The 23437-nt window shown below is 43.0% G+C and overlaps 1 protein-coding gene and 1 long non-coding RNA gene across 23 annotated transcripts in view; one reads left to right on the top strand and one right to left on the bottom strand.

The window, feature by feature from the left end:
* LOC309606391 overlaps positions 1 to 23437 on the bottom strand; it is a 190886-nt gene that overhangs the window by 64164 nt on the left and 103285 nt on the right. The window lies entirely within an intron of this gene.
* Positions 1 to 23437, top strand: part of DLG2 (discs large MAGUK scaffold protein 2) — a 2068078-nt gene that overhangs the window by 1973032 nt on the left and 71609 nt on the right. For all 22 annotated transcript variants that reach the window (XM_082343299.1, XM_082343288.1, XM_082343300.1 and 19 more), the window contains one exon: positions 19343 to 19519. In XM_082343299.1, the coding sequence (XP_082199425.1) occupies positions 19343 to 19519 (177 nt within the window). The remainder of the gene's footprint in view (positions 1 to 19342; positions 19520 to 23437) is intronic.

The raw sequence follows: 23437 nt of genomic DNA, 5'->3' as shown, positions 1-23437 counted from the left end.
AACATGGACATATCTGCTGATGATTTTAGCGTAGAAAACCCCCAAACATACACATAATTACTATCATCTTACTAATTTCCAAGCAGTTTCCAAAAATATGCTAGAACTGGTCCATGGTGAGCAACCAGCAAATTATGGCCAGCAGACCAAATATCTTCTGTTTGATAAATTAAATCAAAACAGTGAAACATGTCACTGTCATTTTCTCTCAGGCAGAAGTATTTCAAGAACTCAGATGCTGAGGAGACAGTGCAATGCTTGAGACTAATATTGAAAAGGGGTATCAAGATAAGATGAGTACTGATTTAAACAGCACCCCTGCACCGTGCCAAGCACTATCTCATTTAATCCTCACAATGGCTCTGTAAGATAAGCTCTCATTTTTGATCAGATGAATCTTGACTGAAGATGGACAACCTCTCTAGACTTTAATTTCCTCATCTACAAAACAAGGGTAAAAATAAAAACTACTTCCTTGTAGGGTTCTTATGAGAATTCCAATAATGGCTATGAACTGCTTAGCAGAGAGCCCATCACACAGTAGTTGCTAAAAAAAACGTAGCTCTTAATATGATTGTTACCCGCCAGTCCCCTCATCAAGTTTTACAAAAGGTTGTATTTTAGAATTTCTTCTGCAACTCTTAGAATACAGAGAGCAGGTAAGATGAGGCAAGAACTTTCAAAATCCTTACTTAATGCTATGTTAACACTTTAAATGGCTTTTCTTTATTAAGAAACTATGTCAGAAGCATCCTAAACTCCTTTTGGTTTTACTTAAAAGACCTTTCACCGCTTCATTGTGGGGCATGATCGAAGACCATTTAATTTAAAAGTTTCAAAGTTAAACCCAGTAGTAAAGAATTGGGGAAAAATATTACTGCCAACTCCCCACGTGCAGGGAACAACCCATTAATGGGATCCTACAGACCGAATGTGGATTAATAAAATGCACAAGTGTGAAGAACTAGAGTCTGCTGTACACATTTGGTCCATGTTAGTTTACCTTTGATTTCTAATTAGAGTAAAAAGAAACATGAAAGAAAATCAGTTTTTGGAGAAAAGGAAAAACCTACTTAAACCTTACCAAATGGTTCTCGTTATCCTTAGTTATTTATTCTTTCAATACACCGAAAGCACAGATTGAACTAAATTGTGCACCCATTTGCATAGAAACGATGTAAAATAATTCTGTTGGCATAATAATAATGAAATAAACTAATTAAATCCCATCATTTACTCTTTAAACATTCTTCTCATTATTCAAATAAAAGCCTTAGTAGTGATTGCCAGTTATAGCCTTGTGTTTCTAGCTCAGGCTTCTTTCAGTGATCTCAAAGAACTGAGTGTCTGTGTTAGTATCTTCACCCCCTAACAATTCCCCAAGGCGCAGAAGGGTAAATGACAGCTTCCTGGGGCATCACAGGGTCAGCTACGGTGTTTGTGTGAAGAAAAATCCTGGCAAGGGGTACGTCTCAGTGTACCATGAATGCTCTCTCCCTAGTGCCACGTTCACTGTGGTGTAGGGGAGAGGCCCAAGGATTTGCAGCCAGAAGATGTTAGAGTATTGACTCAACCAGTTACTAGTGTGTGACCTTTAAGTCACTTCAACTCTTAGAATCTCAATTTTATTATCTATAGAATGGATCTACTAAATCCAGCTTTGCTGAATTGCTGTGAATGTTAAAAAAATTTATGTTCCTAACACTCTGCATTGTACTTGGTAGTAATTCAGTAAATGATGGCTATTTATATTATTATTATCATCTTCATCATCTGCCTTCTCTTCATCATCTTCTCTGGGTCTCATTATAAATCAAAGAGAATAAAATTGCTTATTCCATGGGGTTACCATGAGGACTGAATAACATATGTGAAGGTGCTTTGTCAACAACTTGTCAGCACTCTGAAAATAATAATTAACAAACAGACTTGAGCATCTGGGAAACCTTTACCCCTAAGCTACAGTACAAATTTTAGGGCTTTTAATCTTTGAGGAAAATCGGAATTACCTTTTATCTGCAGAACCTGGCGAAGTCTCCTTACAAATGGCTGCCAGTGCTTGGATCTGAAAGTCTGCGGGATGCAGAGCCATAGAGCGAGCTCAGGAGAGAGGGGGCAGGGGCCACTTCTTCACCACTCACCCCTTGCAATCACCAATAGGCAGGTTTGGGACTTCATATAGCCTTTACTAGAACAGAGAAGGGGCATTCATTTATGGTACCAAATGTAGGGCACAAGAATGATTTAAGGTAGACTTATTCTCAAGTATAGCTGTAATCAAAGGCCCTGTTTTATTTGTGGTGGAATGCTTTTCCCCCACTTGACCTTCTGGAGATTCCTTAGACATTCCTGTCCTTCCTGATCATTCTACCCCAGGGGAGATGGAGTGAATTAAATGATTGGAAAGTTAGGAGCAGAAATTGGCCTTGCATAATCCAGTCCTCTGTTGTGGAAGTAGCCTGGATCACCCTAGTTTTTAGTGGCTTCACCATCAGCCCTTTGTTTTTTATTTCTGGAAATAGACTTTTAGACTGGGTAGAAACTTCTACCACCATCTCTCGCCCACCCCCACACACAAACTCACATGCACTTTCCACCTTTAATCTGGCTTTGACTGTGAACTCTCCAGGTTCTTGAACTTCTTCAAATGTAGATGCTCTCCAAGGTTCAGTCCTCAGGCTTCTCCTCTCTCCCATTACACTCTCACTTGGCACTTTCTTCTAATTTTATTATATATCAGAAATGATTAAGTTTGACTACATATAAAAAGCAAAAAAACAGAAAACAAAAAAACAGTGACTTAAACAGGAAGTTGCTATCTATCTCATGTATATATGAAGCATCACAGTAGGCTGTTCAGGGCTCATATGGCAGTCCACAAATTTTTCAGGAACCTCCAGACTCCTTCCAGTATACTGATCCGCCATTCCTAGGGTAAGATCCTTGTCCTCAGTGTCCAGTGTGACAGCTAGAGCACCAGCTATCACATGTGCTTTGCTAAAAGCAGGAAGGGCAGAAGAATATGATCTCTTCCTTTTAAGTAGATTTTCCGGAAGTACCATATACTACTACTGGTTACATTTTGTTTGTTGGATCATAGTTTCATGGATATAGCAAGGAAATATGAGAAATGTTGTCTTTAGCTACATAGCAATGTATTTGGCTAAAACTTGGGGTTCTCTATTAATTTGAGAGAGAAGGGTAGAGGGCCAAACATGACTTCAGTGATCAACTCTGGGCTAATAACTTAAATCTGTCTCTAGAGTTGACTTGCTCATAAGTGTAAATTCTCATTTCCAACCACCTGCTTCATTTCTCAAAATTCACTCATTGAATCCATGCATAAAAGAATAAATGGCTACTATTGCCCTCGAGTCTAACCATACGCACAATGGGATTATGAGATTACAAGAGTAGGGTTCTCTACATACAGAATGGCACTTAACCTCCTCATCAGGGCTTTCAAATTCCTCCATACACTGTCCTCCATCTACTTTTCCAACCTAATTTCCCACCACACACCCAAGCAAACTCAGTAATTTCCAGGGGTTCTGGACAATAGATAATTCTCTACACCCAAACCATCCTTTTGTAACTTGACGCTTTTGTTTATTCTTTTTCCTCAGCCTCTAATGCTCTTTATTTTCATCTTTCTTTGGCCAAGTCATATGCATTCCTCAATGCATATGCAAAACACCACCTTTTCCTTGAAACCTTGTCTGGTCATTGGAACTAATGTTAATCTTTCTTCAATTTATTCAGTAGCATGTTGTTTGTCATCCTTTCATGCACGCTTGACATTATGCCTTGTCTTATAATTATTTGTGCACATAACTATTTCCCACTCTAGACGAGACTCTCACTGAGGGAAAGGACCATGTTTTACACACACACACACACACACACACACAGCATCCAGCACTGGTTTTTTGCACGTAGTATGTGGTTAACTCATGTAAGTTGAATAAATGGATGTTAACGTGAAAGGTGTTTTAATTAATCAGTCATGTCCTGAGCTCTAAGGACTTGATCCTTTTCTCTGGGAGAGAAGATGCTGTACAGAGGCAGATATACAGTGGACAGTCCAGACACAAGAGACAGACAGATCTGGGTTCAATTCCTAGGTCTGCCACTTGCCTACGAGGTAACCATGGTCAAATTACTTAATATCTCTGAACCTCATTTTTTTCAGTTTGTAAAATGGAGAGATTAATAACAAATTCATAATGCTCTTAGTATTTAATACCAACATATGTAAAGTGCCTACTCTCATGTAAAGTGCCTACTAGCCAATGGCAGGTGCTCAGTAACCATTAGTTTCCTTCCTCATTTCCTCCTCTTCTTGAACCCCATGCTATCAGATAATAGATAGACTAAGGCATCTTTACCTGGAAAAAGAATGCATAACTGGTATTTTCATGTCATATGTCAAAAAAGACTGACAGAAGACACCAATAAAATTTTAAAATTTTTAAACTTCTAACAGTTTTATCAAGACAACATTATGTGGCTTAAAGCCACAAAAGAGTTATTTATCAGATGTATCAGATTTTGAAAACAACAACAGGAGAGAGAGAGCGAGCAGGGAAACATAAGAAATACCAGTGGGAGACGTTGGACTAAGTAAGGGACTACCTCTAGAGCCAATTTAGAGAAATCATGAACTTTGTGACTTTACCATGAAATTACAAGAGCCCACATCTCTGTGGATTATCAGACAAATTACTTCACTCGAATACACATTTCTTTCCCTACTTTATAGATTTCATATCCTTCTCCCACTTGATGTCGGTAACTCCATCTTTCCTAACTGATTAAATGAAATTGAAAATGGCCTCCTGTGGATATTCCTTCCTGCCAGAATTGATCTAAATCTGTCCTAGGCAATGAGCCTCTTTCTTGCCAAACAGTCTACCTTGATTAACTTCACAACAAGTTGGTTCCCTTAGGATGCTCAGCCATCTGTAAGACAGGAAATCTTGCTCCCTACTACCCCAAATTACCAGTCTGCACGGCATTTCTTTAAAACCCAATACCTTCTTTCTGTTGGCAATTCTGATGGGTATCGAGCATTCATCTTGCCTAATTATTCCACTGCCAGTTGCTGTTATGCCTGAAACTCAGTGATGAAATACCTATGAGCAACATAAGCCTGTTTATGGGTTTCGTTTATCATTTCCAACCTTTCATTCAAGGCAAAAAGCACACCAGCCAAATGTATGGCCATGATGCAGAGAGAGCCTAGACATTACTATTTCTTTGACGCTTGTATCAAATATCACTGCTGAAATCAGAGGTGATGGGGAAGTTCCTAAAGACAGATGAAATTCCAGCCTTAAAAGTTATTGCGAAGAGCTTAGGTTACAAAACGTTTCCTTTTGCTCTGTGGCTCAACCCCTGGCACCATCAAAAATAGCTTGCGTTCTACAGAGCGTGAGATCCAGCCAGTCCATTAGAAGTGGGGGACCGCATCATTCAGCATGGGCACGCTTGGTTTCCTCCACAAATTGTACTGCTTCTACTGTTGCATTTAGTAAACTAAATATAATTGATTTGCTGACAGTATTGTCTGACCTACTAGACTCATACATTGTGTGAGGTCAAAGGTACCATCTTACTCATTTTTTACCTTCGGCACTGAGCACAGTATTGGGGACATCTAAGAAGCACTTAATAAATAACGGGACCCAGGTGAGAAGAGAGAGCAGACAGAGAACAAGTAAAGGAACAGGGGGCTGTTTCCAGGGTGGTCCACAGGCATGTAATGATCACTGAAAATGGGACTGTGGGATGGGAAAGGGCAGTCATGGCTTCACATTACGGGCTGATGATTAGAGCTGTGGATCTCGCTAGCTCAAAGGGCCACTCTCCAAGGCTCAGCCTGGCAGCCTGAATGGTTCTCCCCTCTGGCTTCTCATCCAGACATCTTCCCCAAGCTTACCTTAAGCATCATCCCAGCTTACCTTCCACTGGGTGCTGACTATTCTAGGAATAACTATCGTGGCCGAGTTCCCCTCATGCTTTCCTGCCCAATTTACACACTTTGATCAGACCTGATTGGCCAACTTCAGGGTTTCCCATTGGCTTCTTTATCAAAGCCCAGCCTTGGCTAACATGAAAAATGGTATTAAGCAGCAGTTTCTCATTCCTTCTTCCTCTCATTAGAAGAAACGTTTCTCCACCTGTCAGATTCCTCTCAGTCCATACACACGCTCCACTGAACGTGCCCCACAGCTTTCTCTTGTTCTCTTAGAAAGTGTTGACATTCTAACAAGAAGACTTTCTTCTAAGGAACTGTCTTCAGCTTGTCAATATAAACAACCTCTGAGAACAGAAAAGGGTCTTCTCCTCAAAACACATGCAATAAATATCTGTTGAAATGCATTCTGAGTGATGCTCTTTACTCTCTGAGAGAAAACTAATCACAATTCCATCCTGCAGAGTTCTGTAATTAGAGTTTGAAACACCCTGGTGTATCTCTAGTTATTTCAAGGAGGCCTTGCTAACCTGTCCCAAAATGCTCCAAGGAGAATTTTCATCAAGCTTCCACTTTGAAAACAAACAGACATTGTAGGAATTGGAGGTGGGTTTGGGGGTGTCGTAACATCAATAAAAGAAGAGAGAGGTTTCTTCATTTTAAAGTGCTTGGGAGTAATGTACTAGGTTGGAGATTTTCACGCTCTGACTTAAGGAGTCCCAGCGTTCTTCTCAGGGGCCTTTGGGCTGCTGTGCAGTTGGAGTGGAAGAGAGACCAAAAGTTCTGTTTTGCCTCCCTGTTTTCTTTCTTTTTGTTTTTTAATTAATTTATTTTATTTTATTATTTATTTTTGGCCGCGTTGGGTCTTCATTGCTGCACGTGGGCTTTCTCTAGTGGCGGAGAGCGGAGGCTACTCTTCTTTGCAGTGCGTGGGCTTCTCGTTGCTATGGCTTATCTTTGTTGTGGAGAACAGGCTCTAGGCAATGTGCTTCAGTAGTTGTGGCACGTGGGCTCAGTAGTTGTGGCTCACGGGCTCTAGAGCACAGGCTCAGTAGTTGTGGTGCACGGGCTTAGTTGCTCCGTGGCGTGTGGGATGTTCCCGGACCAGGGCTCGAACCCATGTCCCCTGCATTGGCAGGCGGATTCTTAACCACTGCGCCACCAGGGAAGTCCCGCCTCCCTGTTTTCAGTCAGAGGTGTAATTGTTATGTTTCCAGAATCCTTCTTTTAAAGAAAAAAACGTTTATTCTGGTAATAAAACTTTGAAAACATTGCACTTAGATTATGGTGGGAGAGAGGGACAGAGACAGATAGATACTGGCCAAAGTAAATATCTGGAACCTCTGTCCACCCTGTTGCCACCACCCTGGTCAAGCCATCATCATTTGTATTACTACCTCAGCCTGCTACCTGAGGTCTCGGCATCAGCTCTTGCCCAGTGCACTTCTGTCCAATCCATTTTACACTTTCCATCCAGAAAGATGTTTTCAATGCAGATCTGATCAACTCACTATCCTGTTTAAAATTCTCTAATGGCCTCCCAACACTGTGAGGAGGAGAAAGTGTTTCACAAGGTCCCTCTGGGACCCGGCCTCTCCTTTGTTCTCTGGTCTCATCTTGGGCCATCCAGGACATTGGTCTTCCTTCAGGTTCACTGCCTGCTATTTCTCTTTCAGAGCCTCTGAATGCATATTGCCTCTGCCTACATCTACTCATCCTGCAGGTCTCAGATTAAATAGCTCCTCCCCCTGGAAGCCTCCCTAACCCATTCTTCCCAGAGTAGGTTCTGTTTCTCTCCACTGAATATTCTCATGGGTTATTTCCCCATCTGCTTTTTAAGATGTATCGTACTGGTAATTATTTCTTCTACATCTGTCTTTCCTCAGTTCCAAAAGTGGCATCTTGCTTTTCATGTTCACCACTAAAACTCCAATACTTAGCATAATGCCTGGCATATAATAGGTGTTCATTAACTAGGGCTGAAAGAATGAATGCATGGCGTCAGGCACCTAAAAGTTATGTGTATTGGCTGTCTTAGAGCAGTCCACAGGACTATCTGATTGCTTCACCAAATGGAATGAGAACAGCATTAGGGAAAGCGAGCCATTGCCCAGCACTCCAGCCCACAGGAAACATCCCTACTCCAACCTCTCCTTCCATTTACTGCCAATAAGAACCACTAGCCCCAAGCCTAGCACTTAGGAAGAGCCAGCCAGATAAATGTTAAATAGATTGATACTAAAAATGAAAATTGGGACTAAATCATTCCTACACCCCATAAAAGTTGAGTTGTAACATAGTTTTCTGTGCCAGTACATATTATTCTTGCAGTTTTCCAAGTGTCTATACACCAGACACCGTGCCGTAGGAGTTTTACATGTGTTACCTCATTTCATCCCAACAACATCTATTAGACAGTGTCTTTAGTCAGTTCAAGCTGCTGCAACAAAGAACCATAGACTGGGTGGCTTTTTAACATCAGAAATTTATTTCTCGCAGTTCCGGAGGCTGGAAGTCTGAGATCAGGGCGCCAGCACAGTTGGGTGCCAGCGAAGGCCTCTTCTGGGTTGCAGACTGCCAACTTGTCGTTGTATCTTCACACGGTAGAGAAAGAAAGAAAAAGCAAGCTCTCTCATGATGTTTAAGAGCGCTAATCTACCCTCATGACCACATCTAATTCTAATTACCCCCAAAGGACCCACATTGGAGGGTAAGGTTTCAACATATGAATTTTGTGGGGGATACAGGCATTCAGTACACAGCAGGCAGAAATTAGTCATTACACATTAAGAAACAGAATTTAAGGACCGTGCCTACAGCTGCAGAGCAAGTACATGGCACAGCTGAGGAGTCTCCCAGGTCTGGCTGACACTTTCCATTATCCTGGTGCCTGGCATGTAGTAGGTGTTCAATAGATGGATGAATGAATGAATGACTTAACACTAGGTGCATGGAAAATGCTCTGGCATGAAAACTTTAGTGCTATAGTTAAAAGATTGTGCTGATGGAATAAGATACTAACAAGATTCACAGAATCTATAAACACTAAAAGTATAAACACTGATATTCCAGATATTATTAGTTCCTTTTTCTTTCCCTAAATTCCTGAACTACTGGCCAAACCTGGGACATTCGCTACAGACACTTCATTCAATTAAGCAAAACTGCTAAACAGAACTCTTCCTGAACAAGTCAGGCTATATAGCACAGCATTTGGCCTGTGAGCACTTTCTGAACAGTCATTGAGCAGAGAGTACCACAGGGGTTTGCAAATGTGTACAGAAGAAGGAGAGAAAGATAGCGTGACCCTACATGACCCACAATAAATAACAACACAAGAGCAGCCATATATACACACACACACACACACACACACACACATATGCATATACTGATCTGAGGGCCTTTCATCCATAATTAATCAATCTTCACAACAACTGTGAGATGGTTCCTAACATGTTTCAGTGAATCTAGGTTGTCATTGACTATAAGATGCACTCTGTGTGTCACCAAGAAAGGAAAAATGCTGTCCATTAAATTACAAGATGGCGTTGATGGTAAGATGCATCCTAACTTTCGAAATATAAGGATGAAAAAAGGGTGATAAAATATAGTATTTTAAATCCCATTTTACACATGAGGCAACCGCAAGAGACCCAAAGAGGTGAAGTCATGTTCCGAAGTCACAGAGCATGGGTTTTGATTCGATTCAGTTCAGTTTAGCCTTGTGTTGTGCACGCCTCCTCCTCTGTGCCCTGTGGGAGAGACGCAGAGACGAACGAGACACTGTCCTAACCCCAAGGAGCTGGGCTGTCGAGCAGGGAAGTAGACCCACAGGCAAATCAACTAAAATGCCACCTGCTAAGTGCAAGAATAAGGCCAGGTACAAGGTTGCAGCTTGGCACGGAGAGGGCAATGGATAGGCTCTCTGGATAGGCTCAGAGGGTTCCCAGAGAATGTCACGAGTTTCAAAGAATGGATTGAAATTTGCTGAATGATTTTATTTTATTTTTTTATATCTAGTCAGTGCGTCAACTTATTCAACAATGTTAAGAAAAATTCTTGGCTGAAAAATTCCATCTACACTGTGTGAGTTGTGGTAGAGTTATGTCCAAGAGAAGAGGGGAAGGTCTTGCATGGCCCAGCTCATGTGCATGCTTCCAAGGAGAGGTAGGAAAGGGAAGAAGCTGAGGGAAGACAGCTGAGTCTTCAGGATGTGAGATCACTATTATTACAGAAGGGGTTCCCTTTAGGAGAAAGCCTGAAGGATGTGTCTAGTCAGTTGGGTGGTGTGGGAGGGCCGCTACCACCTCTCAGCTAGTGGAGCTGGGAGAATTGTCCCTTCATTCATCAACTCCTTTCTGAGCACCTGATGGGGGTTCCTGCTCTGCCATCCTGTGGCACCCCACAGTAATTCTTAGTATATTGCACATCATGCTCGATTTTAACTATATTTAGGGCCTTTGCACTGGCTGTTCCCTCTTCTTAGAACACTTTCCTTAGATGGCAGCATGACTAATTCCCTCGCCTCCTTCAAGCCTCGGCTCAGATGTCTTTCTCAGTGAGCCCTACCTTGACCAGCCTATTTATAAATGAAACCTTCACCACCACCACAACTCTACCCCATCTCAAAATCCTGATACCTCTTACTCTGCTCTATTTTTAATTTGTTCTGTACCAAGTAGCTACTCCTAACCTAATATACTGTTTGCTTATTTATTAGGTTTATTGTTTTTTGCCCATCTTCTCTCACTAGAATATAAGCTCCATGAAGGCATGAAATTTTGTCTTGTTTTCATTCACTGATAAGCTCCAGAATCATCATTGGTATGTGCTCAATAAATATTTGATGAATGAATAGTTGAGTAGCCGAATGACTATATCCCTTACCAGTATCCTCAACCAAATATTAAGCTCCATGAGGACAGGAAGCAAGCCTCTTGTGTATTTCTGAGTCCTCAGCACATAATAATGATTGGCATATAATAGGCACTCTGTAAATAATGTTGCATTTAATATTTAAATAACTGTTATCTCATTTCCATGCACGTAAGTTAAATCACATCCTGAACTCAGTGTTTTACCTGGGTGAGTAAGGAACCATCTCTGTCTTCTCTATCTGCCCTCATTCAATAGGTGATTATGGGAGCCTTTATGGACATATATGAGATTTTGAGGTGAAGTTTTCCCTAATTCCAGATCTTCTCTTGCCTCAGTCTAGTCCTGTAGTTTCCACCCAGTTTTCTGAAATTCATAAACAAACAGACAAAACAAACTCAGTATTGAGAGAGCTGAAGTGATTATCCAGTAGTCTGGTTTTGTGGTATGTGAATTTCATCACCAACCCTGATAAACTACCACTAAGGATTTGGGGTAGTTGTGTGGACTATTCTTGGATGTCTTTCTCCCTTTTTTTATTTGCTCATGAGAGAAAGGAACTTTCTCCAACACCTTCTTCTAGGCCTGGCACCGTGTCAGCTGATATCACTAGTCATTCAGTAAATACTTAAAGGAAAGTGTTATGGGAAAGCAGAGGTAGGGTTGCTTTGTTTATGCTCCAGTGAGCAACACTAGAAAAAAGGGATGGAATTTACAGGGAAGAAATTTAGAGTCTAGACTCACTGAACAAACACTGAGGACTTACTGGGTTTTAAAAGCTCTGGTATATGTAATTCTTATAAGGACCCTGTTGGACAGGGATTCTTGCCCCTCATGTTATGCCTTGGGAGACCTAGGTACAGAGATGAAAATCACACAGCTGCTTAAATGGCAGAGCCACTATTTGAACCCAGGACTATCTGATGTTCATGTCTCATGATCTTAACGTGAGTCTTCTGTGTATAAATTTAAATATTTAGATAGCAATTGTGTATCAGCAATAATGAAATTCCAAATCAGGATATTCTTTTTCTCCACTGCAAGCTTACTAATTTGTGACAGTAAGACCCTAAAAAGTAGATACCAAAGTTTGCTCTACATTTTTAGCTCAGATCAGAAATAAAAGGCTACAGTCAGGGCTTTGTCAGCCTTTCTGAAATATCTTGATTAATATTCTGAAATATCTTGATTGTCTGACAAACAAGGCCAGAACATAAGAGCTTTTAGAACTGTCATAAAACCTGGGCTATTCATCCTGGCCATGTTCCTCTTTCCCATATTTCATTTTCTGAGTAGCCAGCTGATGGCATCTGGGGGAAAAGACAGTGATTTTAAGATTAATCTTTACAGCCTCACCCAGCCCTGAAACCTGTAGTACCATTCGTTGTGGTCTGTCAAGCCTGCCTTTGGGCAGGTTCAGATTTGCCTCTGCTTCCCTCAGATGGGGGGCCTGTCAGTCAGCGCTGCAGTGTAAACCAATCTGACAGATGCTACGACACCCCAGGAGAGAGGGAGGGCAGCCTGGAATGGGCCCCATCCCTGGAGACCCTGATGATGAGTTGTCTGAAATGATCAACACGCAGACCTCTAGACATGTGAAGTCGGCTCATGCCATGTCCCTCGGGGAATTGGGAGCACTAGAGACTCGGGAGAGACTGAGAGAGACAGGGAGTTGTTGCCCCCAGAAATGATGCTTCTTCCCTGATTATAATCAAAACGCCACTGCTGTGCAGAGGCCCAGGCTGTGAGGATCTCTGGTCGGTGCCCAATTAGTTCCACTTTCAGTCATGACAGTGACTGCCTGGTTCCTTGGGTCCAGTAGAAATTGACATTTTCCCAACAACCCTGTAACATAAAAGGAAACACTTGTGTGTTGAGAAGAGTGTCTTTAAAGAGCACAAACCTGCCTTATTAGGTTACTAATGATTACAAGGTATAACCCATGGGATACCACAGTGCATGGCATATAGTGTATTTACCGTTGTGTAAGATGGGAACAATGCCTGCATTTTAAGGGGTATCTTTTGAATCACAGATAATAAATACCCAGAACAGTGCCTGACATGTATGTTGTAGGCCTACCACGTGCTCAGCAGTCACTCAATGACCACTCATCGTGGTCAATGACCTCTTACATGGATTGACAGAGGCTAACATGTTCCCATCCACTAAGACTGATTTGGTGGCGGCTTTAGCCACCGCTCTCACCGAAGGCAATTCATTATTGAGGTGAGTGGGGAAATAAGTGGCCTTGATAGAGCTCAGTAAGTTTGGACAAGATGACTCATCCACAGGGGTGTGGGTGTCTCCTCAAAGAGATGTGAGGAGTAATCGGTACAGAGCTGCGTGTATCTCTCTACCTAGGAAGGATATGTTCTGACTTGGGAGACAGGAATATTGCACATATGTTCATCATTTCCTGAGAAAGACAGGAAGGCCTATGCTGGGTGTCACTCAGGCCTTCCTTACCTGCTATTTCCAACTACCCAGGCCTTATAGGAAAGAAAACAAACTGTTGAATTCCAGGGATTGCCCTGTGACAAGCATAGGTGATAGACTGAATAACAGAAAATCACTTTTATTGGGCATCTGTTATGGGGTAGATTCTGGGGATAGGAGGAATATGAACCTTCCCCACCCCCCATGCTCATGAAAACTAGAATTTGCAAATGTTAAAAAACACAATACAGGATGAGAGAAGAGTATATGAGAGGGGCACTTAACTCCCAGTGAAGGAGTTTTGGGATTGATGAGGGAGATGACACAGAATGACCTTCACAACACAAACAATCCTATGAGGCACATAAATATCAGCCACATGGAAAGTTACCTCATTTCCTCAAAGTGTCTTAAAGAACAGAGGCATAGAACATAACAGCTGAAACACACCTTGATAGCTGGTGAGACACTGGACATGTTGCTTAATTTATCCAGGTTTGTGTTTCCTCATCTGCAACACAAGGCTAAAATATGCCCTGCAGGGCAGTGTGAGAACTGAATGCGGGCTCAGTAAAGTACATGTGCCTCCCTCCTGGAGGCTAGTCCACGGTGTCACCATCAGTGCGATCATCCAGGCATGAAACCTTTGGGGATGAGATCTAAGTGCAACCTTCCTTATCGGGAGTTCCAAGCTGGGTTCTTACAGTCAGGAGCACGGGCTTCTTGATTCAGACACATCTGTCTGTCTGAATTCTGGTTCTGCCACTTACTAGCTTTTTTCATTTCGGCTCTTTGACTCTCATTTCCTTTATGAGATCAAAAATGCTTACGTGGCAGGATCATAATCTAACAAAGTGGAATTCATTCTGTGCTGGTCTTGGGTACTTTACAGGCACCATCCCGTTGTTGTATCTCCATACCAATCTTGTGAGTTAATGCCATCGTGACCTGCGCTTCACTGATGAGGGAATAGTCATCTACGGTTAAGAGGTCAGCTAAGAGGTTAAGTCACAGGCCCCAGATTCACAACTAGGGATGACAGAGTTGGGAATTAAACCCAGAACTTTTCTCTCTCCAAAGCTTGGCATATAACCCGTATGCTGGCTTGCCTACCCAGTAAATTGAGGGAGACAATGAATATAAAGTCTAGCATATTGTGGGACACTTAAAAAGCACAATTTCGCTCTGGTACCTAGGTCTCCACAGCCAGGTTGCACAGCCATGAGGATAAGCAGCTGCTTCACCCCCCTTCCTTTCCTAGACTTCCCCGGTTGGCAAGGGGCCGCCACATGTTGAAACGCAGGAGGGGCAGGAGGGATGGGAGAGTCGTTGCATTATTCATGTCCAATTCTACTTGTCTAATGGACTTGTTAAAGCACCCTGGGTGGAAAGTGTGAGTCTTAATGGCATTTTATAAAAGTTGCTGTGATGAATTAGCACATAAAGCAAATTAAAAACAGCTTATCGCTTTTTAAAATAGGTGATGGGACACTCTAGCATTTTTCCCAGATGTGACGATCCATTAATATCCAGAGGAGCCAGAAGCTGCTGAAATGTGTCAGCTGCTTGTTTTTAGGGACCTGACAAGTCTGAATCAGTGTAATCCTAGAGGGACAGATTGTCCAAGATAAATAGAACTCATGGAAAGAGCATGTTGCTGATCCCAAGGGTGGGAAATCTCCCCTCAAGAATACTTGGGACTAGACTGAAGCCCAGTAGAATGAATGTCTGACCTGGTGGGGACCTTCGGGATTGGTCTCTATTCCCCTCCCCTTACACACAGGGTTGCTGAGGCTTGAAAGAAGTGGGGCTTTCAAAGGTCATCTGAAATGTTTCCACAGACCTTTCTGAGGGTCTACTTTGTGCCCAGCACCGTACTGGGTCCTGAGGATAGTAAGGTGTTTTAGATGTCTTTGTACACAGTCCATAAGACAGCTACTAAGTGGCACAGTTGGGACCCAGATCCCCTGATTCAAATCCCAGTGCATTTTTCAGAATAATAATTATCATAGTAATACTAGCTAGCATTTATTGAGCACTCGCTACTGCCAGGCTCGTGTTACAATACTTTACATATCTTATTTCATTTAATCCTCACCGCAACTCTTTGAGGTGGCTGGTGTTATTACTATGCCAGTTTTACAGTTAAGAAAGCTTGAGGGACTTCCCTGGGGGCGCAGTGGTGAAGAATCCGCCTGCTAATGCAGGGGACACGGGTTCAGTCCCTGGTCCGGGAAGATCCCACATGCCGCGGAGCACGTAAGCCCGTGCACCACAACTACTGAGCCTGCACTCTAGAGCCCGCGAGGCACAACTACTGAGCCCGCATGCCACAACTACTGAAGCCCACGCACCTAGAGCCTGTGCTCCGCAACAAGAGAAGCCTCCGTGATGAGAAGCCCGCGCACACCACAACAAAGAGTGGCCCCCGCTGGCCGCAGCTAGAGAAAACCCACGCGCAGCAACAAAGACCCAGTGCAGCCAAAAATAAATAAATAAATAATAAATTTATTTTTAAAAAAAGAAAAGAAAAGAAAGCTTGAAACCCAGAGAGGTTAAGTAACTTGTTCAAGATCACACAGTTAAAAAGTTGCAAACCCAGGCAGTCTGACCCTATAGCCTGCCTTCTTGGCCACCATCTGCCAGCTTTCCTGATGGCTTTTCTACCTCCACTCCCCACACTTTACATCCAGAAGGAGCCTGGAGCCAAACTAGAGGTTTGGGGACCTTAGGATAGGAATACTGGGACAAGAACTGAGCAGTAAGGGAACTGCAGGGATTTGGGGGAGAAGAGGTGGTCAGCTCTGAAGGGAAGATTAAAAGTTCCTGGTACTGCTAAGTCGTGAGCACAGCCAGAGGGCGACAGGCTGGGAAATTGAGCCTGATAATGAAATGGCCACGAATGTGGATTTTGGAGTCAGACAGACCTTATTCTAGATTCAGTCTCTACCATGTGTGTACTTGTGACCTAGGGCAGGTTCCTTAACTTCCTGAACCTCCTCCGCCATCTATAAAACAGGGGTACTAATTTTTACCTTTCAGGTTGTTACAGTGTCAGATGAGACAGTGAATACAAAGTGCCAGGCCCCCTAATATGGGCATAAGTAGTGGTTGTCATCATGATCATCATCCTTGCCACCCTGTCACCACCTTCACCACCTCCCAGATTGAGGCAGGGGGCGGGGGGGAACAAAGTGAAGAGCACCGAACTAGGACTTAGGGTCGGGAGACACACACTCCAGCCCCAGGTTGCTGCCTCTAAGCCATGTGTCCTGGGGTTAGTTAGGGGTCCTTGCTAGGTGTGCCCCTCATCTGTAAAAAGAGAATAGGAAGTACTATATCCATTGTGCCTTCTTTGTATGAATGTATTGAGTCACAAATGAGGACGTGTATGTGAATACGCCTTCCAATCTATAGAGCGAGTGTTGGGGGTCCCAAAGACAACTCTCAAGGTCGATGATGTACTAGGAGGGCTCATCGGACTCAGCATAGTCATCCTCATGACTGTGATTTATTATAGGAAATGGGTCCAGAGCAAACTCAGCAAAGGGAAAGGTGCATGGGACAAAGTCCACAGGAAACTAGGTGAAGCTTCCAGGAGTCCCCTCCCAGTGGAGTCACACAGGATATGCCTGATTCCTCCAGCAACAAATTGTGACAGCAGGCGTAAAACCCTGTCTACCTGGGAAACTCCTTACAGACTCAGTGTCCAGGGGTTTTATTGCAGGCTGGTCACGTAGGCACCCTCACTGCCTGGCACCTGCTGCAATTCCAGACTCCCAAGGGAAAAGCAAGTATTCAGCTTAAATGGTATTGTTTATATAAACAGCTTAGGCACAGTGAGCCATTCTTAATAGGAAATGGTAAGAACCCTCCCAAAAACTAAGTTCCCGGATGTCAGCCAAGGGCTATCCTTGTAAGCAGGCCTTTTAAAGGATGTAATCTCAGGATTGCTGTGTTAACTCTTTTTTGCACAGAATAGAATCCATAGAAAGGATTTTTATAAGTATACACTCAAAAGGGGAGAAGGAGGTAATAATAATAATAATATCAGTTCATACTTAAGGACTGTCACTATATGTAGGCACTTCTGTGTATGCGTTACATGTATTACCTCAGGTAGCATTTCATCCATACAACAATTCCATGATAGGGGTACTGTTAACATCACTGTTGTTGTCATCACTATGTTATATATGAGGGAACTGAGGCCTAAGAGGGGCTAGAGCGCTTGCCTGGGTTACCAGCTATGTGACTAGTAAGAAGAGAAGGAGTAGGACCAGGACGTGGCCCTAACAGTGTGGCCCCTGGGTCGTTTCTTAGCCGCTGTTATACCGCACTATGCTACACAGCACCTACCATGGGCCGGGTGCATCCGATGTGTCATGTCATTAATGCTCACCGCAGCTCCACGTGAATATGGTTATTGGACTAATTTTACATTTAAAAACCTGTGGTTCAGAAATGTTAATTTGTGTCACATCAGCCAGCCAGAGAAGTGACAGAGTCAGGAGTGGGTCTCTGCCTTCTCTCAGTCGCCTTTTCCTGGCTGGGGTTTTGTGAAGTCTGTGGTAGAGAAGATGCAGATGGTCAGGGTGGAAATGAGTCATTCTAGGAGCTGAGACCAACCCCCGACCCGCCCCGTATTCCATCACCTGGGGACAGAATTAATGGAAGAAGGGGCTGTGTTGCAAGTAATTCAACTTCCCCTGCAGTATTTGAGAGCTGTAGATGCTGCCTTCAGCTCTTTTGGGTTGCCATGACAGCAGATGTGACATTTCTTAAATGAGGAAAAAAAAGAAAGAAAGAAAAAGAATCACACTTGGTCCTCAGTGATTTTAGACAGACCTGTTTACCAGATCTAGCTAGTTTTGCTTGCATAGTGGCTATACTCTAAGGAAATTCTTAGAATGGAATCAAAGGGGAATAAACAGGGACGTGGCAAAATCTGCTTCTCCGGGGAAATCGCATGTTGTATGTGTGTGGTAATGGTTTGTGGGAGTTACAGGAGGCGGCGGACAGTGTAAGACTTGAGACAGATTGTCAGCTGCTTGGGACAACAGCTCGTCACTGAGGTCTCAGTCATCGTAATTCTGCTTCCAGCTCCCTCACCCCATCAGCCATACATATTACAGCGTGTTGGGCTCGGCAAAGGCTCAGCAAAGGCTCTTTAGTGGGGAAAACATGATACATAAAGCAAGAATTACAACTCAGAGTGATAAATGCAATGATGAGATAGGCTTGGTATACTATGGAAGCAATTTATCTTGTTCATATCATTTTTCGTTCTTTGCCCGCACCGCGCGGCATGTGGGATCTCAGTTCCCCGACCAGGGATCAAACCCGCCCCCGCTGCATTGGAAGCATGGAGTCTTAACCACTGGACCTCCAGGGAAGTCCCTTGTTCATATTTTGATCTATGTGTCTATATACACACACATAAACATAGGTGTATTTTCATCATTGCTTGTGAGCATTTAGTAATGTCATTAAATTAACCTCTGCAACCATCCAATTTTAGTGATAGTCCAATACTCCAGTGAGTGGAAGGGTCCCAATCCCCTGTGGGAGGACATGGAAGTTGTTACCATTTTTCTCTATTATAAAGGAAAGAGTTCTACAGACTGATACATCTAAGAGGATTTATTCATAACACAAGATGCTGCATTCAGAAAGATGCCATGGTTCTCTTCATTCTTTCTTTCTAGGGATTTGTAAAATTTGATTGTAGTGAGAGAGTACTAACCTGCCTCTATCATCTTCCATTATCACCTTGTCACGTGTGATGATTTCCAAGAAAAGAAGCAGTACCCCAGTTTAAGGGCCCTATAGGCTGCCCTCGCAACCTCCTGGGAGAAGTAAGAACTAATCGTGATTTGTGACCAAAGCAGTGGGAATGTTGACTGCAATTTCAGGCGTTAGTCCTGGGAGTTGGTATCCAATGGGCAGTGGGTTCTCAGGGCAGGAATGAACGATCAAAACGGTGAATCCTAGATCTGTGCTGCCAGAGATTCCTAACAATGTTCTCTCTCTTGTCATTTCCTCCAGAGCCATGTTCGACTACGACAAGAGCAAGGACAGTGGGCTGCCAAGTCAAGGACTTAGTTTTAAATATGGAGACATTCTCCATGTTATCAACGCCTCTGATGATGAGTGGTGGCAAGCCAGGAGAGTCACGCTGGAGGGCGACAGTGAGGAGATGGGGGTCATCCCCAGCAAGCGGAGGTAAGAATGCCTTTTCTGTGTCAGAGGACTTGCTGCTCAGCTCTCCAGGGAGTGGAGGTGAGGGAAGATGAAGATGTGGCAAACTGTTCACAAAATATCTATTTGAGTAGGATAGTCAGTCTGCGGGGAAATTGTCAGCGATGACAGGTGACACAAATTAAATATTCTCACGCTTCTCATGTTAGGGTTTTACCAAAACTGCTAACTGTGATAAAGCATAAAGGAAGAAAGAGGATCCGCTTATTCTGCCTTCCTAAAACTTAGCAGCTTTCATGTGTTCAAGATTACGCTTATCAGCTTGTATACTGACAAACTCAGAGAGGTTACTGCAGAGGTTCATAATTTACTGGATAAGTTTATAGAAAGGCCAGGTGAAAGCCAAGTAAAGTAGGCTATTTACAAAGCTGATGTCCTGGCTGTGTATTACTTCCAGATATTGGTGGGAAAAGACTAAAAACCTCCATTCCAAAATCTGATACTTGGGGATAAACAACAAGGTCCTACTGCATAGCACAGAGAACTTTATTCAGTATCCTATGATAAACCATAATGGAAAAGAATATTAAAAAAATGTATATATGTATAACTGAATCACTTTGCTGTACAGCAGAAATTAACACAACATTGTAAATCAAGTATGCTTGAATTAAAAAAAATAAAATGACAGCTCCATTGGGGAAATAAAATCAGATACTCGGGATACGAGCTGTCAAGCATCTGGTGAGGTCTAAAGAGTGGGTTTACAGCTGTTTTTTATAGCGTTAGTTACTCTTGTCCCCCACCCCACCTAGCACTCCCTACTTTCACTCAGATAATTAGTTCTGTATATAATTCCCAAGTAAAGACTGTTATGTTCTTTCTCTTCTAAGCATTTCTTCGACTCTGCTTTTGAAAGGCGGGAATAGGCTTCAGAACAGCCACGTCCTTCATCTGTCCCAGCGGTTTCTGACCATTACCACTAGAAAGGAACTTTCCTTCCCGTGAGTGTCCTTCTGGCACTCAGATATTGTCTGAGAAACAAATTATCTGCACCCTAGAAAAGAGATACGGTGTGAAGTCAAAGTCAGGAATAATGCTTATTCGAAGCAGTCACTAACTTTTCTGGAGCTACAAAGGGCTCCCCTCCTCATATGCAAACACCCCAAATACCTATGTAAAAAATCCTCATGAAGCTGAGTATTCAAGTGCTGCCGCACGCACAGTGACCCAGTGACTGAGCTAGCACCAGCCATAGTGGGAAGATGGAAATTAGCCAGAAATAACTCTGTGGGGCATGTGCACCCCAGAGAAGACCGGTCCCCCATTTTTCTCTGCCTGGGGCCACATAGCCTAGGGTGAATGTAGGGAGAGGGCAGCGGGCTGACTGTCCTGCAGCTGCTCCCTCCCACCCTCTAAGCCTATGCCTGTGAATCTCCCAGCAGCAGACAGTCCTTTAAACCTCTGGGCTCCTGCATAATTGCCTGCCATTGCTTTGAGAGGATGTTCTGAGTTTGTGGTTTGCAGTGTTTTCTGAATTCAGAGCAGTAACTCTCAGGACTAGCATATATTCTACGTTTCTCCATTTCCATTTATTTAAAAAAAAAATGTCAAGGCAACATGCATTTGGGTTTGCTTTGATGCGATTAATCAGAGCTGTCTGAGGAGATGTTCTGTAGAAGAAGGTGCCGTCTCATTGAATATGGCCCCAAGGGTAGAAACGGGGTGGAGAAGGAAAGCTGTGTGGGAATAGATTTCAACTCATTTTTTTAAAAAATCCTTTTAGTAGTTGGAGCTGGCTAGAGATGATATGGATTACCTGGGAAGACAGTGACCTAGAACAATGGTTTTCACACCAAGGGAACATTATGAAGGCTTAGATATGCCCCTCCCCGCCCCACACACAGTGATTCTGATTCAGTCCATCTGGAGTGGGTCCTGGAGATCTGTATTTGTGTGTAAGTTCCTCCAGGTGATTCTGATAATAGAAGATTCAGTGGCAGGAAGTATTATAAAAGGGAATCAAACTTTGGGTGGGACAGTTGAACTATATGATTTACAGCCACTTTCCAACCCTGAGGTTCTGTGATTCTAATCAGTCTTGTCAATAGTCCTTCATTTGTTCAATTGCACGTCATTTCCCCCCTAAGGAACATTCTCAGTGCTAGTCCTCCTGGGGTAATTTTCTGCCTGCTGGTGGTCATTCTTGAATTGGCTCTCTCTCCTGTTTTGGATGAAGGCCATCCTAACAGCCATGCTACAGCTGGCCTGGAGAAGAAATTAGTGCTCAGATAACACAATTACTTAAGCCCCTGTGCCTAGAGCCTGTGCTCCGCAACAAGAGAAGCCACTGCAATGAGAAGCCCTCGCATCACAATGAAGAGTAGCCCCCGCTCGCCGCAGCTAGAGAAAAGCCCGCGTGCAGCAACAAAGACCCAACACAGCCAAAAATTAATTAATTAATTATTTTTTTTTTAAAAAGAATCTGCCTGCCAGTGCAGGGGACACGGGTTCAATCCCTTGTATGGGAAGATCCCACATGCCACGGAGCAACTAAGCCCATGCACCACAACTACTGAGCCTGCGCTCTAGAGCCCACAAGCCACAACTACCGAGCCGACGTGCCACAAATACTGAAGCCCACGCACCTAGAGCCTGTGCTCCGCAACAAGAGAAGCCACAGCAGTGTGAAGCCCGCGCACCACAACGAAGAGTAGCCCCTGCTCTCCACAACTGGAGAAAGTCTGAGTGCAGCAACAAAGACCCAACAACGAAGACCCAATGCAGCCAAAAATAAGTAAATAAATAAATTTTTAAAAAGAAAAAATTCCTTTAAAAAAATTACAAAAAATAAACTATATCATGAGCCTTCCCTAGGGCTGCTCTTTAATGGTTAACTTCTAAAGGAGGCAGTCTTATTTTATACTGCATTCACCATCTTATAACTATAGCTCAGAATAGATGGTTACTGGTATCAATATGACATTGTTAGATTAGGGTTATCCTTAATTCCTCTCTGCCCCCTTTTATGAGTATAGTTCAGCTCATAGAGCTGGTCTGGAAAAATCTCATAATGGATAACATCCCTTATGACTTCACCCTTTAAAAAAATGTTTCTCTATTGATGATTCTATTTAATCATCCCTATGAAATCGTAAGATGAAGAGTATGAAAATCATTGCCTTTTCCCTCCCTCTTTTTAGAAGTTGGTAAATAAATTTTATTTAAATAAATGCTCCTACAGCATGCTAGACACTGTTCTAAGCCCTTTACAATTAACTTATTTAAACCTCATTACAACCCTGTGGGGAAGGTAATATAATTATCCTCATTTTACAAACCAGGAGTTTGAAGCAGAGAGAGGTTAATTTACTTGTCTTAACTGCCCAGCTAATAAATGGCATAACTGGGATTTTATTTCAGGCTATAACGCTCTTAACTCATATGCAATCCTGCCTCCCAACATTATAAAAATAAGAATTGACAAAATTCAATTCATCAAGCACTGCTTGAGCAGCTTCTGTGTGCCAGGTGCTATCATCTGGTCACTGCCTGGAGCCCAACATTTGTAGGACCAACATGTAACTATGGCACAGCTACACTGTGATGAGGGCTATATTGTAAATAACATGAAATCTGAGATCCTAAGGGGTTGGGTGACCCGCCCTAAGTCACAGAGCTAATAAGTGGCAGATGCAGAATTCCAACCCAGACTTGTGTGACTTCAAAACCTGGGCTTTTAGCACAGAATCTCTCTTTTCTGAGATTACATAGTTTCTGAGGGGCCGAACTAGGATTTGTTCCACTGTCTCTTAATCCAAGTCTCTATTCATTACCCCACAGTGACTGTCACCTGGGCTCTCAGATGACAGCTTGCAGCTAGCATTGCATAAGGGTTTACTCACTTAGCTTCCCTGCAAGCCTGTGGCCGGTAACCTATAT

Source organism: Balaenoptera borealis, assembly GCF_965194805.1.
Source record: "Balaenoptera borealis genome assembly, chromosome: 11".
Taxonomy (NCBI): domain Eukaryota; kingdom Metazoa; phylum Chordata; class Mammalia; order Artiodactyla; family Balaenopteridae; genus Balaenoptera; species Balaenoptera borealis.
The sequence above is the reverse complement of the archived record's forward strand: the minus strand, read 5'-3'. Positions and strand labels throughout refer to the sequence as shown.